The 20,744-nt window shown below is 54.5% G+C and overlaps 1 protein-coding gene across 3 annotated transcripts in view; it reads left to right on the top strand.

Moving 5' to 3' along the window:
• Window positions 1–20,744, top strand: part of C2CD2 (C2 calcium dependent domain containing 2) — a 57,183-nt gene that overhangs the window by 7,034 nt on the left and 29,405 nt on the right. For 2 of the 3 annotated variants that reach the window (XR_013368925.1, XM_077879283.1), the window contains exons 2-4: window positions 3,503–3,601; window positions 15,569–15,688; window positions 19,526–19,630. Coding sequence is in view for 2 of the 3 variants with exons in the window: in XM_077879283.1 (XP_077735409.1) it covers window positions 3,503–3,601; window positions 15,569–15,688; window positions 19,526–19,630 (324 nt within the window). In the remaining variant the exon portion in view is untranslated. The remainder of the gene's footprint in view (window positions 1–3,502; window positions 3,602–15,568; window positions 15,689–19,525; window positions 19,631–20,744) is intronic. The other variant, XM_077879285.1, reaches the window with a different exon arrangement.

Here is a 20,744-nt window from a genome sequence, read left to right as displayed (position 1 = left end):
GAGCCACCTGTCATCGCCCCCTTGGTGCTGAGCACGTAACCTTGGGGAGCCACCTGTCATCGCCCCCTTGGTGCTGAGCACGTAACCTTGGGGAGCCACCCCATCGTCGCCCCCTTGGTGCTGGGCAGGTAACCTCGGGGAGCCACTCCGAGGCTGTTACTCCTCGACCTCCTGCTCCCCGGTTCGGCATCGGCCGCGCATCTGTGCCGCTCGGTGACGGTTCTCTGCCCCTCCCCTCCATCTCCGTGGACTCACTGCAGTTCCCCTGCGACAACGAGCGAGCGGCCGCCTCTCCTCCACGGACTCGGTGGCTTGCGTCCGTCCGTGTGGCCTCACGGATCTTTATTTTATCCTCCGGCTTCTACTCCGACGCCGTGGCTGCTGCCTCTGTGGCCCGAACTGCTCTCGTGTTGGCCTCTTGCGTTTTGCCATCGAGACGCACAAACGTATATCGACGTAGCGCTTCCATTCTTCATGATGCACAGCAGGTTTGTTCTAGACTCATCTTGTAATTTTTTTTTAATCTTCCGCTCTCCCAGCCCTGGGTTCAGCCCCTTCTCCAAGCAGCGCCGATGATGCCTCTATTGGAGGAGGGTTTAGAAGCCAAGGCCTGGGCATCGGACGTGCTCATCGCTGCTGGGCTCTCCTGGCTTCTAGACCCCTTGAGTGGGCAGAGCTAGGAAGTGAGTGTGAGTCCGTGGTTCTGTGCCGCTCGGTGTGTCTGTGCTGATACGTCAACTTCCAGTTCGACAGCCGAGCTCGGTGTCAACTCCGTTTCTCACCTGTGTCCGTCCTCTCCCAGAGGAGGCGTCCGGCCTTCCTGCCTCTAACAGATTTGCTTATTTGGTCGCGTCTCGTGTACAGATAAAGTGGTCTCTGCGTTACTAACCCGCACCCCCGTGAGAGACACACGTTCTGACCTGGTTACGCCTCTGTGCCGTCAGGATGTTGCCCCCCCCACAGTTTCTTGGGCTAGATCTGTGTTTTCCCACCCCTTTGGGGCGCGGGGGGGATGATGGCATCCATCGGTAATGCGGTTAGCTTCGTTCGTTAGCGTGTGTACTCCGTTGGGGGTTCCTCCCACATCCTGATTTTTTTTAATCCTTTTTTTTTTTTAAACCCATGATTTGGGATGCCACGTTTGTCATACACGAAGTTTCTACGTGCGTTCGGGGGTGCTCTGGACACACTGTTCTGGTGCACTGGGTCGTCGGCGCCTTCATGCACCTGCACCCCACAGTTTGAGCTGCGCAGGTTCTTTTCCTTGTTCTTTTAGAAGATTTTATTTATTTATTCATGAGAGACGCAGAGAGAGAGGCAGAGACCCAGGCAGAGGGAGAAGCAGGCTCCATGCAGGGATCCCAACGTGGGACTCGATCCCGGGACTCCGGGATCATGACCTGGGCCAAAGGTAGATGCTCAACCGCTGAGCCCCCCAGGCGTCCCCTGAGCTGCGCAGGTTCTGTGGCGTGTTTTCACCTCGCGTGGAGCCAGTCCTCCTCGCGCTTTCCTGCTTGTTTTCCTGGGGACTCCTGCGTGTCACTTTCTTCCCCGTGAACGAAAAGTCCTGCTCTAGCCCGAGTGGGGTGGCGTCTGCACAGGGCCAGAGTCGTGAGCGGTGCGGGAGCTCGGGGTCGTCTCCCACTGCACGCTGGGCTTCCTGCAACCCAAGGATTGGGCCCTTTGGAAGGGAAAGGGAACCCCTGGGTCTTTATTTTAACTCGGTAATTCGTTTCCTTTGTGAGCGTGCCCCTTGACATGACATTTCCCAACAGAATCTTTTCTGGGTTTCAGTCCAGAAGGTGGCAGAGGGGTGTGGGCCGCATCCATGGATCCCGAGGCCCCAGGGTGCTGCACCTGTAGCATAGGTGGCCACGACCACCCCTGCTGGGCTCGGGGTGCTCTCAGCCTGCCGGCCTGGCCACCCCAGCCCTCACCCGGCCCCAATCAGGCTCCAGCCACGGAGAATGTCTGTGGAGCAGCCGGGTGACTTCATCGCTGTTGAGAAGTAGATCTCATTCTCCCCTGATGACTTGTAGGGGGTGAGATCGATGTCGCTAAAGCAGGGCGGGGTTGGAAGCGCCTAAGTGAGAACGTTCTGGGTCTTTAGATTCACTCGTGGTCATCTGGAGGTCTTAAGAAATAGTCCCAGGATAACTTCACTGCTCGCTCATTTGCGCCGCACTTGCCAGAAGACCTTTGGTGCCATTTGGTACCATTTTATTCCTCTGCCCTCGATCACGGCTTGTGGTTGCAAACAGCTCGCTCCAGTGGAGTCTGACACAGATGACGTGGTGGGAAGTTGTGAGGTTGAATATATGTTTTTTGACCACCCAGTTGGAGCTTACAAGACTGTGAGGCACTTCTTACAGCATCAGGAAGGGTTTATCCCAGGGCTGTGTTGTCGGCGTAAGCGTTTGGCCTCCCACCAGAACTTATTTTTAAAAAGGCTGAGGGGCCCCTGGGTGGCTCAGCGGTTGAGCGTCCGCCTCTGGCTCAGGGCGTGACCCCGGGGTCCTGGGATTGAGTCCTGCATCGGGCTCCCCACAGAGAGCCTGCTTCTCCCTCTGCCTGTGTCTCTGCCTCTCTCTGGGTCTCCATGAATAACTAAAATAAAAAATCTTAGAATAAAAGTAAAAAGGCCAAGGCTTGGTTGACTATCCCAGCTTTAGCCCTGATTTATTCTTTTATCAGACATCAGCCTTGTTGCCTGGTGTTCCTGTTAATTTAATTGTACCTCCCTCATTTGGAGAATTTTGGTTGCAAGAACCAAGATGCACACGGTGGACAAGCCATGGAAGAGTTTACTCGTGGGGTGTGGGTGGGGGCACAGAGCTGAAGGCAGAGCTGAACTGGGAGATGCTGGAGAGAGGGCAGGAGCCCAGCAGCCCCAAAGGTCCAAGAAGCAGGGTCTCGGGAACCCACTCCTTGGGCAAGGCCAGCAGGCTGGTTCATTTTTAGCTCAGGAATCTCAAATTCCAGGAAGAGGTGGCTGGCCCCTGGGGGGTTCCTGCCCCCTCACCACTTGGGTGGTGGGAGAGGAGAAGGGGTGTCCCCATGTGGAGCGGGGAGAGGTGATTCTCTAAAACCAGAGAGAGCGCCAGCTTTTGGCAAAGGAAGCGGAGGACAGAGCCCTCGAACCCTTGGCCAGATAGTGTGCTGGACCTCAGAGCCACCCAGCACCCTGCTCTTTCCTGAATACGTGAGCATTCAGAACCCCCCTTGCCATCTCCATCACCCCATCTCTGCTTTTGTCCCTGTGCTTCTTGCCCCCCATCCCGCTCTGGTAACTGACGCCAGCGCCGAGCACATTCTACCGCGAGCAGGTCCTCGGGCACATGGACTTAGCGGTAGCTGCCCACGGCTGCTGTTTAGGAGATTTAACTGGAAGGAGTCAGGTTACCTGTGCCCGGGTTTGCAGAGCTTTGTGGGGAGTATACGACGGTGGAGGAGGGCTGCCCCGTGCTGACCTGCCCTCATCGTGCCTCTCCTTCTGTTCCAGGGCCCACTGCTCCTGTCTTTCCAGGAGGACCCGCTGCAGCAGCCCCTGGAGCTGGCGGTGCAGCAAGTCTCCAGTGTGGCCAGGTCAGCCCACGAGAAGGTGAGCTGGAGCGTGGTCGCCCGCTGTGGAGCTTTCCCTGCCAAGGGAGCAAACTTCGAGCTGGGGTGGTGTGGGAGTGGGGGAGCGAAGTTATTTGGTTTTCAGATTATTGAAAATATGGACACCTTAAGAACCTTAAAAAAAAGAAAATTTGATCTATCAACTGACAAATGGATAAATGAAACATGGTAGCGCCGCACGGTGGACTATTATTTAGCCTTGAAAAAGGAAGGGGGTTCTGGTACCTGCTACATGCACGGGCCTTGGAGACACAGTGTGGAGTGGGAGCGGCTAGTCCCAGAAGGCATGTCTCAAATGGCTTCATTTACGTGGCCTACCCAGGATGGCTGGATCCATAGAGATGGGAAGAAGGTTTGGGGTCGCCGGGCATTGGGGGTGGGGAGTGGAATGCAGAGTGACTGCCCCTGGGTGCAGGGTGGCTTTGTGGGGTGAGGATAATGGCCTCAAAGTGATGGCGGTGGTGTCGGACAAGTCTGCAAAATATGTTAAAAGCCATTGAATTGGGGGCGCCTGGGTGGCTCAGGCGGTCGGTTAAGCATCCGACTCTTGATTTCGGCTCAGGTCATGATCTCAGGGTCCTGGAATCGAGCCCCACGTCGGTCTCCATGCTCAGCGGGGAGTCTGCTGGAGATTCTTTCCCTCTGCCCCTCCCTCTGTTCACTCTCATTCTCTCTCTCTCTCTTAGATAAATAAATGAATCTTAAAGGAAAAGCCATTTAATTTTACAGTTTATTTTTTTAGAAAGATTTTACTAATTTATTTGAGACAGAGAGAGAGAGAACAAGCCGGGAGGAGGGTCGGAGAGAGGGAGAAGCAGACACCCCACTGAGCAGGGAGCTTGATGTGGGACTGGATCCCAGGACCCTGGGATCATGACCTGAGCCGAAGGCAGATGCTTCACCGACTAGGCCCCCCAGGTGGGCCAAACTGTACAGTTTAAATGGGCAAATTAAATGCTGCGTGAATCACATCTCAATAAAATGCTTACATTTGTGTGTATGTATCTGTACATGTGTATGTATGACACCTAGATTTGAGCCATCTGGATACTATGTAGAGTTCATTTTACAGTCAGGGGTTGTTCCTGGGCTGAAATGACTTATTAGACTGGTCAAATGCCATAAATAATTTATTTTATTTTTTATTTATTTATTTTTTCATAAATAATTTAAAAGATTTTAAAAAATTTTTTATTTATTTTTTTAAAGATTTTATTTATTCATAGAGACACACACAGAGAGAGAGAGAGAGGCAGAGACACAGGCAGAGGGAGAAGCAGGCTCCATGCAGAGAGCCTGATGTGGGACTCGATCCAGGGTCTCCAGGATTACACCCTGGGCTGCAGGCGGCGCTAAACCGCTGCGCCACTGGGGCTTCCCAAGTTTTTTTTTTTTAATGAAAAGTATTGGGGATCCCTGGGTGGCTCAGTGGTTTGGTGCCTGCCTTTGGCCCAGGGCGTGGTCCTAGAGTCCTGGGATCAAGTCCCATGTCGGGCTCCTGGCAAGGATGGAGCCTGTTTCTCCCTCTGCCTGTGTCTCTGCCTCTCTTTCTCTCTCTATCATAAATAAATAAAAAATAAAAAAATAAAAAAATAAAAAATAAATAAATAAATGAAAAGTATCTGTAAAAAAAAAAACCTAGGAAACTTTCTCTGAAATACCAGGCTTGCCCTTGCTTCTACGTTTTACTGCCAGGTCTCACGCGTGCCGTTGAGCAGACAGTGGGGCACAGCGTGTGGGCCCTGCTGGAGGGGGAGGGATTGTCAGCCCCACAACCCCGGCCCCGGGATTCTGCTCCTGTCCCCGCTGGAGGACAGGTTGCGGCTCTGCTTCGTTCGCTTCACTACAGTTCAGGGCTCTGGGTGGGCCGGGGCTGTCTCTTCATCTTCCACTGATGGATAATGGAGTCATCTGCTCTCTCCCACCATAATGCGAAGCTGCAGTGAACTTGCGTGGTGGCCTCCCCTCCCTGACTCTGCAGGTGCGAGCAGGGGAGTCGATCGGGGGTACACCCGGGGCTGCCAGGTGGCAGGTGTGCCACCTGCTGTGTGACCTCAGGCGCGAGCAGGGGAGTCGATCGGGGGTGCACCCGGGGCTGCCAGGTGGCAGGTATGACCAGGTATTCTAGGATCCGTCACCAGAGCGCTGCTCCCCGGCAGCCTCGGAGGACGCTCCTGTCCTCCTACCCCTTGCCAATGCCGGAGGAGTCACCTGCTATATTATCCCTGTGACGAGCGTGGGGAAGTCTTTAGAATATATTGGGGTACGAGAGGAAGCTGACGGCAGCGATGCAGGATGTCGAGACCAGAATGGCCCACGAGGGCTGGAAGGGGCTGGGCCAGCAAGCAGGTGCCCAGTGCTTTTGTGAAACAGGGCGGTGGCGGGGGGTGGGGGTGGGTGGGAGGGTGCTGGGGGCAGCTGGCTGGGGGCCGCGGGCATCCTCTCTGTTACTGGCAGATGGGGACCGAGTCCCTTTGACAGTGCCCCTGGGGAGGAGGTGCGGAGCGCCCAGGGCTGGCCCCGAGGCCTAGAGGGGAAGCTGGGAGGCGGACTTAGCACTTGGCCATTTTTAGAGGCCTTGATGTTTAGTTGCCAGAAAAGCAAGTTTAGAAAGGGGATGGTGAAGCTGTGTTTATTTATCTTTTTAAGATCTTTCTTATATTTTAAAGATTATTTATTTGAGAGAGAGAGAGAGAGTGCGTGCATGAGTGAGCGAGAGAAAGAGCACGGGGGTGGGGTCGAGGGGCAGAGGGGGAGAGAGAAAATCTCAAGCAGACTCCATGCTGAGCGCAGAGCCCCATGTGGGGCTCGAACCCACGACCCTGAGATCCTGGCCTGAGCTGAAATCAAGAGCCGGGCGTCCCACCGGTGGACCCACCCAGGTGCCCCTAACTGTGTTTATTTTAAGACCATCGCAGAAATGGTGCGTCCTCATTAAAAAGCTAAATGCAGCGTAGCCGCCCGCCCCCCTCGTCCTCCTTCCCCTGCCCGCTGCCCGCAGCGTGTTCTTGGAAGCTGCCCACCTCCCGCAGGTAAGTGGCAACGCACACTCGGGATCTTGTTTCATTTTACGGGTTTCTTCAGAGTGCTTGACTTTTACGTGTTGGGTTTTCTTGGCCAAATGAGGACACGGGAGCGCGTCATGGCCTTGTCACGGCTGTGGGTTGAGCTGTCCTTGGGGCAGGCCGGTGGCCAGTCGGGTGTCATGCCCCGGCCTCCCCGAGTGGGTCCGGGTGGGGGGCCGAGTGCCACGGTGGCCTTCCAGCCCGCAGCCCACGCACCCCCGCCCCCTGGTGGGCGGCCCCCCTGATGGGATCTGCCTGCTGTCGGGCTACGGGAACTTGGGCGGAGGTCGCCGCCGAGGCCGTGGGCCCAGCATCTTGGCTGACCATGGCACGGTTGAGGGCGCCGTTTTGGGGAGGCATCGAGCCAGAGTTTCTCCTGCAACGTGTCCCCGGAGGGAGGTTTCTTAACACCTGTGCGTCAGCGGAAGATGGGGACAAGCCACGGCCTCTCCTATGGCTCCAGGCCCTCATGTTCTCGGACCGCTGCATCGGGCAGGACGCTTCCAGCAACCGAGTCACCCTCCTTCATTTAGGATCTACCCCCCTCCCCACCCTCTGCCCCCACATCGGGGTTTCAGGCGTCTTGAACCCTCCGTCCACCCCATCATGCTTTTTCTGTGCTCCGTAGAGTTCTCAAGGAGGGGAGTCAATAATGCCACCCACATGGGGCCTGCAAACCAAGGTCGGAAAGAAATACAGATGCGTGGTTTCCAGGGAGTCACCCTCCCCTTCCTCGGCTCACTCCATACGATCAGCCCGTATCTTTCTCCTCTCCCTGACTCAGCCCTGACAAGGGACGTGTGGATGGCACCTGAGCCAGTGACAGGGACACGTCCAGCCTGGACCACGGGCGTGGAGTACGTAATCCCGTCTTTGGCCATCTGGATGGGAGCGGGGGTCCCGTTCTCCCTCTGGGACCCCCTGCTTCCCGTGGGGTCGTGAGTCTCTCTGCGGGCCGCCAAGGGATAGAGCCGGGCCTGCCCTGCCCCCTGGGTGCCCCGTCCTTGACTTTTTCCTGCAGAGCCTGAAGACTCCCATATGCCAAAGCAACGCCTTGGCAGAGATCTGGTTCATCGGCACCTCCCGCCCCCGTGTCCTACATGGGGTATGAGGACTTGCGTGGCCGGAAGCAGCATGGGGCGCCTCGCAGAGCCCGTGATGGGTGCCGAGCGCACGCCCTGCCCAGGCTTGGCTGGCCGGAGCAGCGTGACTTGTCGTGCTCTGATGCCGACACTGTCGGCTTTCTCTTCCACGCCATAACCGATTCTCTGGACACCCATGGGTGCTCAGTAACTCAATTCCATCCTCTCACTGACCCCCTAGGGTCAGCCAGGCCCCGCAGGCTAAGGGCGCAGCCCCACGCGGCTGCCCCCTTCAGATGCCAGTCCCTCGTACTTATGGCCAAGCAGCCTCAGAGTCAGGGTATCCCCACCCCGCCTCAGCTTTGAGTTTGCTCATGGAACTCAGGAAAACAGTTTACTTCCTATTAATGGCTCGTAATATGGGAAACAACTCAAGAAGAGCCAGAGGGGAGAGAGGCGAGGTGTAGGGGAGGGGCCCTGGGCTGCGGTCACGCCACCCTCCCAGCACCTCCTCGTGCACACCGACCCGGAAGCTCTCCGGACCCCATTGTTCAGGGTTTTTTAGATTTTATTTATTATTTATTTATCTGGGAAGAAGCCCAGACGTTTATCCCTGACGGCAAGCCCTGCAGGTGTTGTGGGTCGTGGGTTTTCCCACAGGGCGCCTGTGCTGGCCTTGGGGGGGGGCATCTCTCCTGGCGGTGACTGGAAGCATCCCCATCACTTGGCTCGCTGCAGGCGGGCGCAGCTGGCGTGGGCGGGAGGCAGGACCCAGGCCGTCCCGGCGGGGCACTCTGCGCCGAAGCCATCACCTTTACACTCTCCTCCAGGGGCCCCTCTGCCGTCTCGTCCAGTCTCAACATGCTCTGAATAGATTTATTTCTCCCAGACTGTAATTACCCTCTTACACAAGAGCCAACGAGTTTCTACCTACGTTCTCTTTCCGCCCATCCTGGGAGAGGTTAGCTCCAGAATGTCTGACCCAGAAAAGGAAAACCTTTATTTCTACATCGCAAGTGGCCTGCGAGCCAGCTCTTGTCCCTCGGGATGTCACAACGGCTCTTCCGCGGCATGTCCGTGGACTCATCAGAAGCGATTCCGTGGAGGCCGGAGGTCGTACGAGGGTCATGTGGGGACTCACGCAGGGTGAACCGGGGTTTGGGAGTCGTGCTGCGACAGGCACCCACCGAGAAAGCCACGCGTGCCTGTCCCTTAGGGAGCGCGGTGTGTCTCTCTGGGCGACACGGTGTTTATGGCGAAGGCTTGCCGCGGAAAACAAGGGCCCCACTTGGCGCTGGAAGCAGTCTTTGGAGACTAGGAGTGATGTTGGCTTTCTTGGGGTGAGGCCAGGTGTCCTGGGAAAAGCATTCATTATCTCTGTCTGCAGTGCCATTCGTAAATAAGTAGAGGCTTCTGATGGTATAATGATCGTCCTTAGGTTACGGGTTTAAATAGACGTAATAACCCACCCAGCGCGGAGAAAGGCCCAGCTCGGAAGCCAGGGAGACGCTGGCTGGATCTGGGCTTGTTTGGGCACTTCCTTCTGTCTCTGAGCCGGAGGTTGGGCGTCTGCAGAGGGTGCTTCCCTCCCTGGCCGCCTGGTGGGGAGAACGAGGGCCCGCCCGGGCCACGGGTCCTGAGGCTGTCAGGTGTGAGCAGCCACGGGCCCTGTCCCTTTCTTGTCGCTGCTGCTCATATTCCTCTGCTGGAACCAGTATCACGCCCATTGTACAGAGGAAGAAACTGAGGCGAACGGAGGCTCGGTCATTGGCCCAGGTGGCTAAGAGCTACAAAGTGGTAGAGGCTAGAGTGGAACCCAGTCGGCCTCCGGAGACAAGCTGACCCCTGTGACACCATCGTCAGTGCTGCGATTCCTCGTCACATTTCTACCATTGTATCGCCTGTGCTCCCACCTCCGCCCGACGGTGAAAGACACAACAGGGGAAGAGGACCGAGCACCAGGGACACGAACCCACCTTTGCTTCTGTAGAACCACAGCAACCAACCAAACTCCGATGCAATTGCATGGAATCTCCCCCAGAATCTGCAGGGGTCGGGGAACCCCGCCGCTGATACTGGGTGTGCAACACGTACTGTATCTTTTTTTTTTTTTTTCTCTAACTAAGGCTGGTTAACAGCCTGCGAGTGTCTGGCATCCCCTGTGCTCTGTCCAGACCTCGGGGCCCCCCGACCCCCACCTTGGTTTGCAGAGGTGGCTTGATTCTGGGTTGTCTGGCAAATAGGAAGTATGATTGTTTTTTTTTTTTTTTTTGCTTTGCATGACTTGAAATTCCAGGTGTCACATTAGCCTGGTATTTATGCTAAAATGCTAACAGGTTGTGAAATTGTTTTGTCCCTGGTCTTTCCGAAGGCAGCTATGGAGATGTCTCATTGGAGGCGCCCTGCCCTCTGAGACCCAGCGTGGATGCCACCGTGGGATGGGAGCCGTGCCTCCCTGGAACTCCACCTGTTTGGGTTGCTGTGCTGAGTTCTGGGGCTGAGTCATCCCCGGGGTGCAGCCTGACTTCGCCTGGAGAAGACAGGGTAGAGGACCCACAGACAAGCTGGAGTTTTGTCTGTGTGTTGGACTACTGAGCAGTCGCATTCGGGGTAGGCGCGACAGTGACCCAGCGCCAGACGGGGGCACTAACAGGGAAACACCCAGTTCCCTCCTGCCTTCATTCCAGAGGGAATGGCATGCGTATGTCTTTTCATACATGGAGTTGATGAAAGAGAATGGCATGTTCACAAACAGATTTTTAAGCCAAGGAGCGCCCTCAGTAATCCACATTCCCTGATAACCATACTCCTGGGAGGGTGATAGTACTGGGAAGCCTTATTGTTCATTTTATTTTTTTATTTTACATTTTTAAAAAAGATTTTATTTATTCATGAGAGAGACAGAGAGAGAAAGACACACACACGTGCACACACGCACACACAGAGGCAGAGGGAGAAGCAGGCTCCCTCTGGGGAGCCCGATGCAGGACTCGATCCCAGGACCCCGGGGTCATGACCTGAGCCAAAGGCAGATGCTCAACCGCTGAGCCACCCGGGTGCCCCTTATTGTTCATTTTAAAATGTCCTGGAAAGAGGAGGGCTGGGGGGTGTTGCTGGAATGGAACGTCCGAGCCCGTGTGGTCCACGGCAAACCTCTCGATGCGATAAAGTAGAGCATCGACCCACCTTGTTTCCGGTATTTTTCATCTTTCCCTGTGCATACAGGATTAACTTCATAGATGTTCTGATCATAATTAGGTGTAATGGATTTGGATTTTACCTTTTTTTTTTTTTTTTTGGATTTTACCTTTTAAATTGAGTCTCGGGGCGCCTGGGTGGCTCAGTCGGTTAAGCTTCCGACTCTTGATTCTGGCTCAGGTCATAATCTCAGGGTCATGAGACTGAGCCCCACGTCAGGCTCCGTGCTCATCACGGAGTCTGCTGGAGATTCTCTCTCTCCCTCTGCCCCTCCTCCTGCTCATGCCCTCTACACAGACAATAAATAAAATCTTTAAAAAAAAAAAAAGCTGAGCCTCTACTCCAGAGTAGACACAATCGTTTACATCAGCTTGGCGCTGTCTGCAGGAATATTTACAGAGGCTGAGTCTAGATAGCAGCGTTGGGAGCTTTGAAGAAGGGGGCTTTCCTTCCCTTTCATTTTGGGCTTCTTTCTCCAGGATTGTTATAAAGCTTGGTTACAGTGAGAGCGATTCAGTGACATCAGCCCTTTAGATGCATTTTCATGGCTGTGTTCCTAGTTCTTTTGGGGACAGGAGTAATTAAATTATTTCCAGGTCTCTGGAGTGTTCCAAGAGGAGAAGGAGCTGAGGCAGCCATGTGAGAAGCTGACTTGAAAAGGAACGTGGAAATGCAGTGAGATTTGAAGATATTACAGGCCTTTCTCTGGCGACCATTAGCGAAATTCAGGACTCCCTAGGCCTGGCCTTCTTTGCCCCCAGGTCTAAACAAAGGAAAACTGTTTCAAGATAAGACCTATTTGCATAAATATGTGACTATTTGAGCTTTGGTCTTGAAGCTGGAGAAAGCACAGGAAGGTGAATGAGGCCTCCCCCACCCCTCACTGATCTGCCTGCGCAGGTTACGGTGACGGTGACCGGTGCTTGTCTTCGCATTCCTATGATGCTTCCCTCCTGGCCTCCTCCTGGCCTTCTCTCCTGATCCGAGGGGGGCGTGGGCCAGGTCTCCACCTTAGGGGCCCTCACTCCATGACGTCCATTCTCCATAAACGCTCTCTTCTGTAGAGAGGAGGGGGATTTATCTGGAATACGCACAGTTCAGCTTTCTGTTGGCACGATTTTGAAATGGGTTATGTAGCTGCAGACTTGTCTGCTCACTTTGGAAGAAAGTGAGCATAAAGCAGGTGGGTTCATGGCTGGCTGTCTTCGTGGGAGCCCCTTCTTATGCTCCCAGATGCTGGCTTTGTGGGGTCCTGCCCTGGGGCCACACGTTCACGTCTGTTCTCAGAGAAGTGCTCAGTCCTACTGCAGACACTAGATGCTGTTTCTGCTTAACTTTAAAAATCCGGCCTCGGTATCAGAGTAGATCAGCAGGGAGCCCGAGCACTGAGGATTGAATAGCCCTACTTCAACAGCTCAGTGTGATTGGGATGCTCTGAGGAGCTCACTGGAAAACCTCAGAAGGGACCTTCATAAACAGGTGTGTTTTGGAAGGGGGGTGACTCTGGGTCAAGATCAGGGTCTCTATCCGTTCATCGTACTTAGGCCGATGTCAGCCCCTTGGGAAGGCAGGCGAGCGGAAAGGGTCTGTTGAGCCTTGCATCCTGCTGCCCTAGGAGGGGGTCCCCTGTGTGGTGGTGACGGCTCGCCACCATTTACCAGGGTTGAGAGAATTTAATCTCCCTCGTGGATAACACCTTAATGCACTAAAAGAAGATTACTTATTTTTAAAGCCTTTCCATTTTGTTCTTGTCCATTTGGCAGATGAAGCATTATTATTCCCAGGGTGGCCAGGGCGGGGGCCAGCCTGGACGAGGATTGGGCCCCCAGTCGTCATCCCTCCAGTGGGGCTCCCAGCAACAGCGTTAGCAGAGTTTCATTGGGCCGTGCTGTAACATTAGGGCAGGCGGTAGTTAACCTTTCCTGCCAAGTGCTACAGGAGACCAAGGAACAGGTGGTCGTGTGACAGGCTTTATGAAGGGGGTCGGGACCCCTAGGGCCGGGAAGACCCTCCAGCGGGTCTCGGGGAGAGGACATTGGGACCCATGGATGCTCCGTTTTTACTGTTGCATTTAGACTTTCTCGATGTGACTTGAACGGGAGTTGTGACCTTCGGGAGTCTTGGGTTCTACAAGTTTTAAAGTCTTTTAAGTCAAAATCTGCTTGTTTGTTTATTTGCTCTCAGTCAAGTGCTTAGTCTAACTGCACATTCCAGGGGTGGGGTAGGAGGGAAGCTTTTTGTGGAGCTCGATATAAAGGACAACCAACTCCTCCTTGCTCAGGAACACTGCTGAAGCCGTGGGATTTTTTTTTTTTTTTGAAGCCGTGGGATATTATTGGTAAAAATTAATTAGCTCAGCAGGGAAGGTTCCAAAGACGAACCAGAACTAAAGGGGTCATCCTCCGCTGCTTCACTCGGGCCTGCGCCGCCGAGCCTTGGACAGCGAACGTTCTCCGTGTCCTGTCGTTTGTGTTTGTAGCTCGTCTGGCACGAAAATATGTTCCTCCAGAAAGGGTTGTTTATGGAGCATTTATTTTTAAAATGAATAGATGACATTTCTTATACAAACATTTTTTTTTTTTTTTGTTCCAACCTTTTGTGAACTCGGGAAAGGCAATAACATGAAGATACGTAAACGCACGCACGTAGCTCAGGCTTCTGCGAGCGCCCTTGCCAGGACGGGTGAGGCCAGCGTGGTGCAGTGTCTGCCGGTGTGCAGAGAAGGCGACACTTTTTCTCCTTCTGTGCCAGTGAGGCATCCCACGGTGGACGCTGGGAACGGACCCCGCCCCCCCTCCCCACCCCGTGCTGGGGGGCCCGCAGCATCTGGGTCAGGTCTTCCTGGGGGTGGCGGGTGTGCAGATGGGCCCGGGGTGCAGAGGCTCTGGCCACGGGGCCATTGGGGGCGGGGAGGAAGGAGTTAGCTGGGGCTGAGAAAGAGGAAGGGGGCAGATGTCCTAGCCTGAACTTGGAGGAATGGTAGGCCCGACAGAGGAACTATTTGGATAATATTTCCACTTGGTCTTTTATTTTAGATTCTGATAAATCCACCAGAGAATTAAAGAATGTTCTTTTCCTACCCAAGTGACAGCCGGCAGTGTTCCCCGGGGGGTCCCTTCTGTCTTAGGCTTCGCCTCATGATGACTTGGCTCTGGCCAGGCACACTGGCCACCTGCTGGCCACCCGCCAGCCCCACCCCCTAGTACCCTTCCAGCCTGAGCGCACCTGGCACCTGGCACCTGGCTCGTTGTCATCCCCGGGGGCTTGCTCGGCATCCTGCCAGGGCAGGGGTGACCCCTCATTCTATAAGATGCTCTCCTACAGAGGATTCTGTGGCAGAAACTTGATATTCCTCTGTTCGGCAACAGCTCTCTCTAAAACGCTTTGTGATTTTTATCGGGAATATGGTCTGGTTTTATTCCTGGTGTAATTACTTGCCTTGGTCGTACAGGTCCTTAAGCGAACTCACTTTATAATGCTATTTTTGTTCAGGCTGTGTAATTTCCTAAATGTTTTAATATTTTATATGTTCTCTGAATTATCCCCACATCTTCGGAAACCGCAGTGGGCTGAAAATTATATAGATAGAAACAACCTATTGTGTCCCGCGTATATCTTTATTTTTTATTTTATTTATTTGTTTATTTATTAAAAGATTTTATTTATTTATACATGAGAGACACAGAGAGGCACAGACACAGGCAGAGGGAGAAGCAGGCTCCATGCAGGGAGCCCAACGTGGGACTCGATCCTGGGTCTCCAGGATCACACCCTGGGCTGAAGGCGGCGCTAAACCACTGAGCCACCCAGGCTGCCGCTACCGCGTATATTTTTAATTTTTTTTTTTTTTTTTTTTTGCTTATAAAAATCTATCACTTGTTTTCTTTCTAAGGCTCTTTTTTTTAAGATTTTATTTATTTATTCATGACAGACACACAGAGAGAGGGGCAGAGACACAGGCAGAGGGAGAAGCAGGCTCCCTGTGGGGACCCGATGCGGGACTCGATCCCAGGACCCCGGGGTCACGCCCTGGGCCCAAGGCAGATGCTCAACCACTGAGTCACCCAGGTGTCCCTCTAAGGCTCATTTTTAGAGAGAGGAGATGCTAATGACTCTCACTCCCTACGAAGGTGGACATATCTGGGGAATTTTAAATCCGCTGGTTGGGGGACGACCCCGGGGTCCCGGGATCGAGTCCCGCATCGGGCTCCCTGCATGGAGCCTGCTTCTCCCTCTGCCGGTATCTCTGCCTCTCTCTGTGTCTCTCATGAATAAATAAAATAAAATAAAAAGTAAATCTGCTGGTGGGGAGAACTAGAACCCAGTATCCTGCAAAAACTCTTTATGTGGAAAGAATATAACAGCTAGATTGGGGCAACACAGAGTTTAGCTCTTGAGAAATGCATCAGAGGGAGACAAGCTTTGGAACATTGTTTCCAGAAGATCTGCGGATCTGGGTGTTTCTCGGGTTTGGAACGCTGAAGCCTCGTCCTGGCTAACCGTTCCGGCCCCGGTCCCGATGGTTTGGGGCAGTGAAACAAAGGGGGGAGACGGCATGAATTCTTCGTTCCTTCTCTCATATCTCGCGCCTCCTCCATCCAGATCGTGTCTTGTCACGTGGTGGGCGAGGCCATTCAGTTCCTGGTCGGCGCGGGGCCCGCGTCCCCCGAAGACACGGGGCGCCAGCTGTATGGCGCGCGGCTCTCCCCATTTCATCTGCAGGTGAGTTTGCGCAGACGGTGCTCGTCAACCTGCAGGGCAAGCCTGGCGTGACCGCGGGCCGGGACTCCCCCTGCTTTCGTGCTCGCGAATGGTTTATTTCATAATTTTCCACCTGTAACCTTCTGTGTTATGTTGTATCTGTAGGAGACAAAGTGTGCGTGGTGTGTGGTGTGTTACGTGTTATGTACGTGCACATACTGTGTAGCTTCCACACACATATGCATACACACCCACACCTACAGGTATACATGCGGCTACATAGGGGTGCGCTGAGTGAATTCAGAGGTTGCCCATTTACCAAAATCAGGAGATACGGTATTTTTCAAGGTGTTCAAACAACCAGGGATGTTGCCGGCAGGCAGAGTAAGGTGCGTGGCATCGGAGGCGAGGACGGGGTTCTGTCTTGGGACCTCGTGCCAGGCCCCAGCAGTCCCCCGCAGTGGGAGACCAGCCTAGGGGCCAGGGGTCATGTTACTCTTGCTAGTTTTTGGAGAAAGTCAACCTTGGAAGACTCGTACTACGTTTTATAAGCCTAAAAGATGAGTATTACTATCGTATTTTTCATAACACACTATTACGGTAATAAGAGACTCCTACCGACACGCCTTGTTTCACTTCACTTTGGAGATGAGGCTTTTTTTTTTTTCTTTTTTTTTTACCCGTGGAGGGTTTGTGGCAGCCCCGCGAAGAGCACGTCTGCGGGCGCCACTCCAGCTGCCTTTGCGTGCTGCGTCTCTGTCACGTTGCGGTGATCCAGGTGCATATCCTCCTTTTTCCTTATTATATTTGTCACGGTGATCTGTGGTCAGTGACGACGACTCGCTGAAAGCTCACGTGATGGTCACCATTTTTTTTTTCTTAAAGATTTTATTTATTCACGAGAGACCCAGAGAGAGAGGCAGAGACACAGGCAGAGGGAGAAACAGGCTCCCTGCGGGGAGCCCGATGTGGTACTCGATCCCGGGACCCCGGGGTCACAATCTGAGCCAAAGGCAGACGCTGAGCCGCTGAGCCACCCGGGCGCCCCTAAATATAACTTATATGCACCGGGGAAGCCAAAAAATGCACTTGGCTTGCTTTATTGTGGTACTTGCTATATTGCAGTGGCCTGGAAGCAAACCTGCAGCCTCTCCAAGGTGTGCTTGTGTATATTTTACAGAATATTAATAATGATCTATCTAGTAATTATATAGAGTCATATGTGATCACCGTAAGAGGCGTATTCGTGGAATTTCTGGATGCCCGGAGCATCAGATAACCGTGTGACTGTTGTGAATTTCTGGGTCTGTTTGAGGGGTCCCTGCCCATTCAACCCTGTCTTTCCTCCCCTCCGTCCCGGGTCTTGGCTGCTAATTTGGGGGATGAGCCCAAGTCGTACAGCTCCCTCAACCACAAGGGAGGATGATATCCTGTATGCTTTTCTTACACAGACGTGGTTTTGAATAACCGGAGCAAACAAGATTTTCTGGCTCCCTACATGGCCTTTTTCTCTTTCTTTCTTTCTTTCTTTTTTTTTTTTTTTAAGATTTTATTTATTTATTCATGAGAGACACAGAGAGAAGCAGAGACCCAGGCAGAGGGAGAAGCAGGCTCCATGCAGGGAGCCCGATGCGGGACTCGATCCCAGGACCCCGGGGTCACGCCCTGAGCCAAAGGCAGACGCTCAACCGCTGAGCCACTGGGGGCCTGTCTACCTGGCCTCCTTCTGAGGGCCCGCCCTCCCCGGCCTCCCCGCCAGCACGTCCTTTCTGAGAGTTCAGGAGGAGGAGTGTGACTTCATGTCACACCTGCCAGGTGTTAACACCCTCCCGCTCACCCTAAAACTTTGGACAGTGTAACTGGAAAACCAGCCCGAAGCCTGGGACACATGTAGCTGACACCGGATGCCTGGTTCGGGATAGAGCGAGTCCAGCCAGGCCTGTAGGACCGCCGTGAAGGACGTGGGGTTTCTGAGATGCTGCTCACGTGCCATTTCATGCAGCTCGGCAGAAGTAACCCAGTCGTGTCTCTGCTCTCTTAACCCAGTTGACACCTGCTCTCAGGGCAGAGGCAGCTGCTGGAGATCGATCGGTCAGTGATGAACGCCCCAGACAGGAGATGCTCCTGCTGCTCTGCTGGCCTTGAGATTAAAGGTGCAGAAAGGGGCTGCGGTGGCCTCACACCCTCCCCCCTGGACCCCTACCTGCTGGGGAGAGGGACAGACCTGCAGCAACATGATCCAAGTGCACCTTCCCTGCAATCACCAGGATTGCTGGTGTCGGGTGAGGGTCCTGAGTAGTGGGCAGTGCCGTCTAAAGCTGCCCTCTCCTCCTCTGCGGAGGGTCCGGAAGGCACCACGAGGCGAAGAGCTAGGATCTGTGCTTTAGAAAGAGGCTCTGGTTGAAAGATGAAGGAAGGTGTATTAGTTTGCTGTGGCTGCTGAAACATATCACCACAAACCTAAGCTTAAGACCCAAATATAGGGGCGCCTGGGTGGGTGGCCCAGTTGGTGGAGTGTCTGACTCTTGGTTTTGGCTCAGGTCGTGATCTCGGGCTCATGAGATCGAGCCCTTGGGTCGGGCTCTGCGCTCAGCACAGAGTCTGCTTGGATGGTTTCTCTCTGCTGCCCCCTGACCCCACTCATCCTCTTTCAAAAATAAATAAATCTAAAAAAAAAAAAAAAAAAAGAGAGAAAGAAAAGAAAAACCAGCATAGGGGCACCTGGGTGGCTCAGTCGGCGAAGCATCTGCCTTCTGCTCAGGTCACGATCTTGGGGTCCTGGGATCGAGCCCCGTGTTGGGCCCCCTGCTCAGTGAGGAGCCTGCCTCCCTCTCTCCCCCTGCTCATGCCCTCTCAAATAAATAAAATAAATAAAATATTAAAAAAAAACCCAGCATAAATGTATTATGTCGCCGTTCTGGAGGTCTGATGTCCAGCACGGGCTGGCATCGGCGGGCTGCCTTCCTGTCTGGAGCCCTGCGAGGATCTGCTTCCGTGCTCACTGGGTGTTGGCAGGATTGTGTTCCTGGTGGCTGTAGGGCCGATTTTCTCACCAGCTGTCCGCTCAGGGCCGGTGGCAGCTTCTAGAGGCCACCTCTTTCCTGCGCTCTTGGCATCCTCTATCTATAAGGCACCTCTCGCTGGCCTGCCTCCCTCCTTCATCCTGAGGGCTCCTCTGATTGGTTCCACTGGGCTCTCTGGGATAACCCAGCATTCTCTCTCCATTCATGGGCCTTGCCCTGGTCACTCCTGCAAAGTCCCCTTTGCGGTATCTGGTCACATACCTGCAGGTTCCAAGACTCTGGGTGTGGACATCTTTGGTTGGGGGGGGGGGGGGCGTGACGCTACGACGGGTTGTTGCAAGAGATCAGAGTCCAGATAGAGGGTGTGCGTGTTGGCCCAGGCAAGAGGGGGTGAGAACACCCGTGTGCTGTGTGCACAGCCCTTGGGGAACGTGTGAGCATGGGGCTGGGCTAAGCATCCCACGTCCCGTCCGTGCCCCCCTCTCCCGCGTGCCTTGGTGACACTCCAGGAGAGCATGCAAAGCACAGAGCATTACTCACCTTAGAGACTACAGAGTTCTAATGACGTGTGGCCAGTTCGGCCACCACTGCTGAGAATCGTCTGGGAGTGGTAGGTTGAGGCCGAGGAAGATGCTGGGGGGCTGAGGGATGGGGTGAAGGGGAGGTCCAGGGGGGTTAGAGCTTTCTTTACCATTTGGAAAGGCGAGGGGAGGCCAAGCAGGTGTCTGGGGAAGTAAATGAACACACGCACACACAGGTGCACACAGACTCGTGCCCCGATGCGTTGGGCCTTTGCTGGCAGGTGGGGCTCCCCAGTAACTCTGTGTTCTGCTAGCTGGAGCTCCACATGAAAGAGAAGAAGGAGGACATCCAGATCAAGTGGTCCTTCATCCACGCTGCGGAAACGGCCGTCACCGTCCAGTCCAGAGCCCCGGTGCAGGTCAGTGCCTCCATTGTGAGGACCCACCCCCCACTACAGGTGTGCATGGGAACACCTGCGCGTCGCCACCACCTGCCGAACAGAGGCTCAGACCAGCGCCCCTGTGCCGTGCAGGCTTCTCCTCTCCTCCCAGAGCATGGGGCCACCCGGTCAGGGCAGCAGGGGTGGTGGCCTTGCTGGACCTGATGCTCGGGGTCCTGACCCAGCTGCACCTGCAGTCAGCTGGGAGCTGCAGGGAATCCCGGGCCTGCCCCCTGCACCCCGTCATCCCCCTCATGGGGTTCCTTGGGCCTGGAATAGTTTCTAGCACTCCTGTGGCCTGGAGAAGCACTGGCGTCATGTCACCTGGGGGACGCCTGGACCGGGTCGCCTGCCTGATTCAGCAGACCCTCCTTCCCGCCCTGAGGCTCTCCGCTCAGGGCTCAGGCTCAGTCGTGGCCCCTGGCCGGCTCCCAGGGGCAGGTGTCTGTCCCCGCGGTTTTTGCAGAGGTGCATTTAAGGTCGGAAGGCAATCTCCCTGCTGCCCAGGGTCTTAGGTGTTTGAAGAAATGAATCTGGAAGCAGGGGGTGGGCACACGATGTCATACTGGGGTCCCTTGCGGTGGCTGGAAGGACCATGACAATCATGTGCCCCAAAGGCTCATTAGGTGGTGAGGTCATTCCTCTGCAGGGTTTTGATGATCGTCGTTTGCAGTCTCACCCCGTTTCACCCTCTGGTTCAAGCCCTGAGAGATCCCCAACAGCATTAAGTGAATTTGATCCTTCGTCCCTATGCGGTTTTACCTTTCAGGCCTTGATACAAATGCGTGCAGGTGTTTTTTAATTAATTAATTAATTTTTAAGACAGGTAAGCTTGAATTGCTGCTCCTCTGACGGGCACCCGTTGGAACTGTCACTTTTCCCAGCTGTCGGGGTTACAGCCGGCATGCAGACCGTGTCCCTGGAGGCCCGCTTCCTGCCCTGTCCCCCTTCCTTCCCACGTTTGCATCTATCTCCTTGGCCCCACTGGCGGGGCGGCTGGGCCCACCTGTGTGCAGAGGGATCCCCTGGCCGGCTGTCCCAGCACCACTGCGGCCGTGCACCCGCCCTGGCGTCCGAATTCAAGCCCTTTGAG

Source organism: Canis aureus, chromosome 30, assembly GCF_053574225.1.
Source record: "Canis aureus isolate CA01 chromosome 30, VMU_Caureus_v.1.0, whole genome shotgun sequence".
Lineage (NCBI taxonomy): Eukaryota > Metazoa > Chordata > Mammalia > Carnivora > Canidae > Canis > Canis aureus.
Note: the sequence above shows the minus strand (reverse complement) of the source record. Positions and strands in the feature narration are given on the sequence as shown.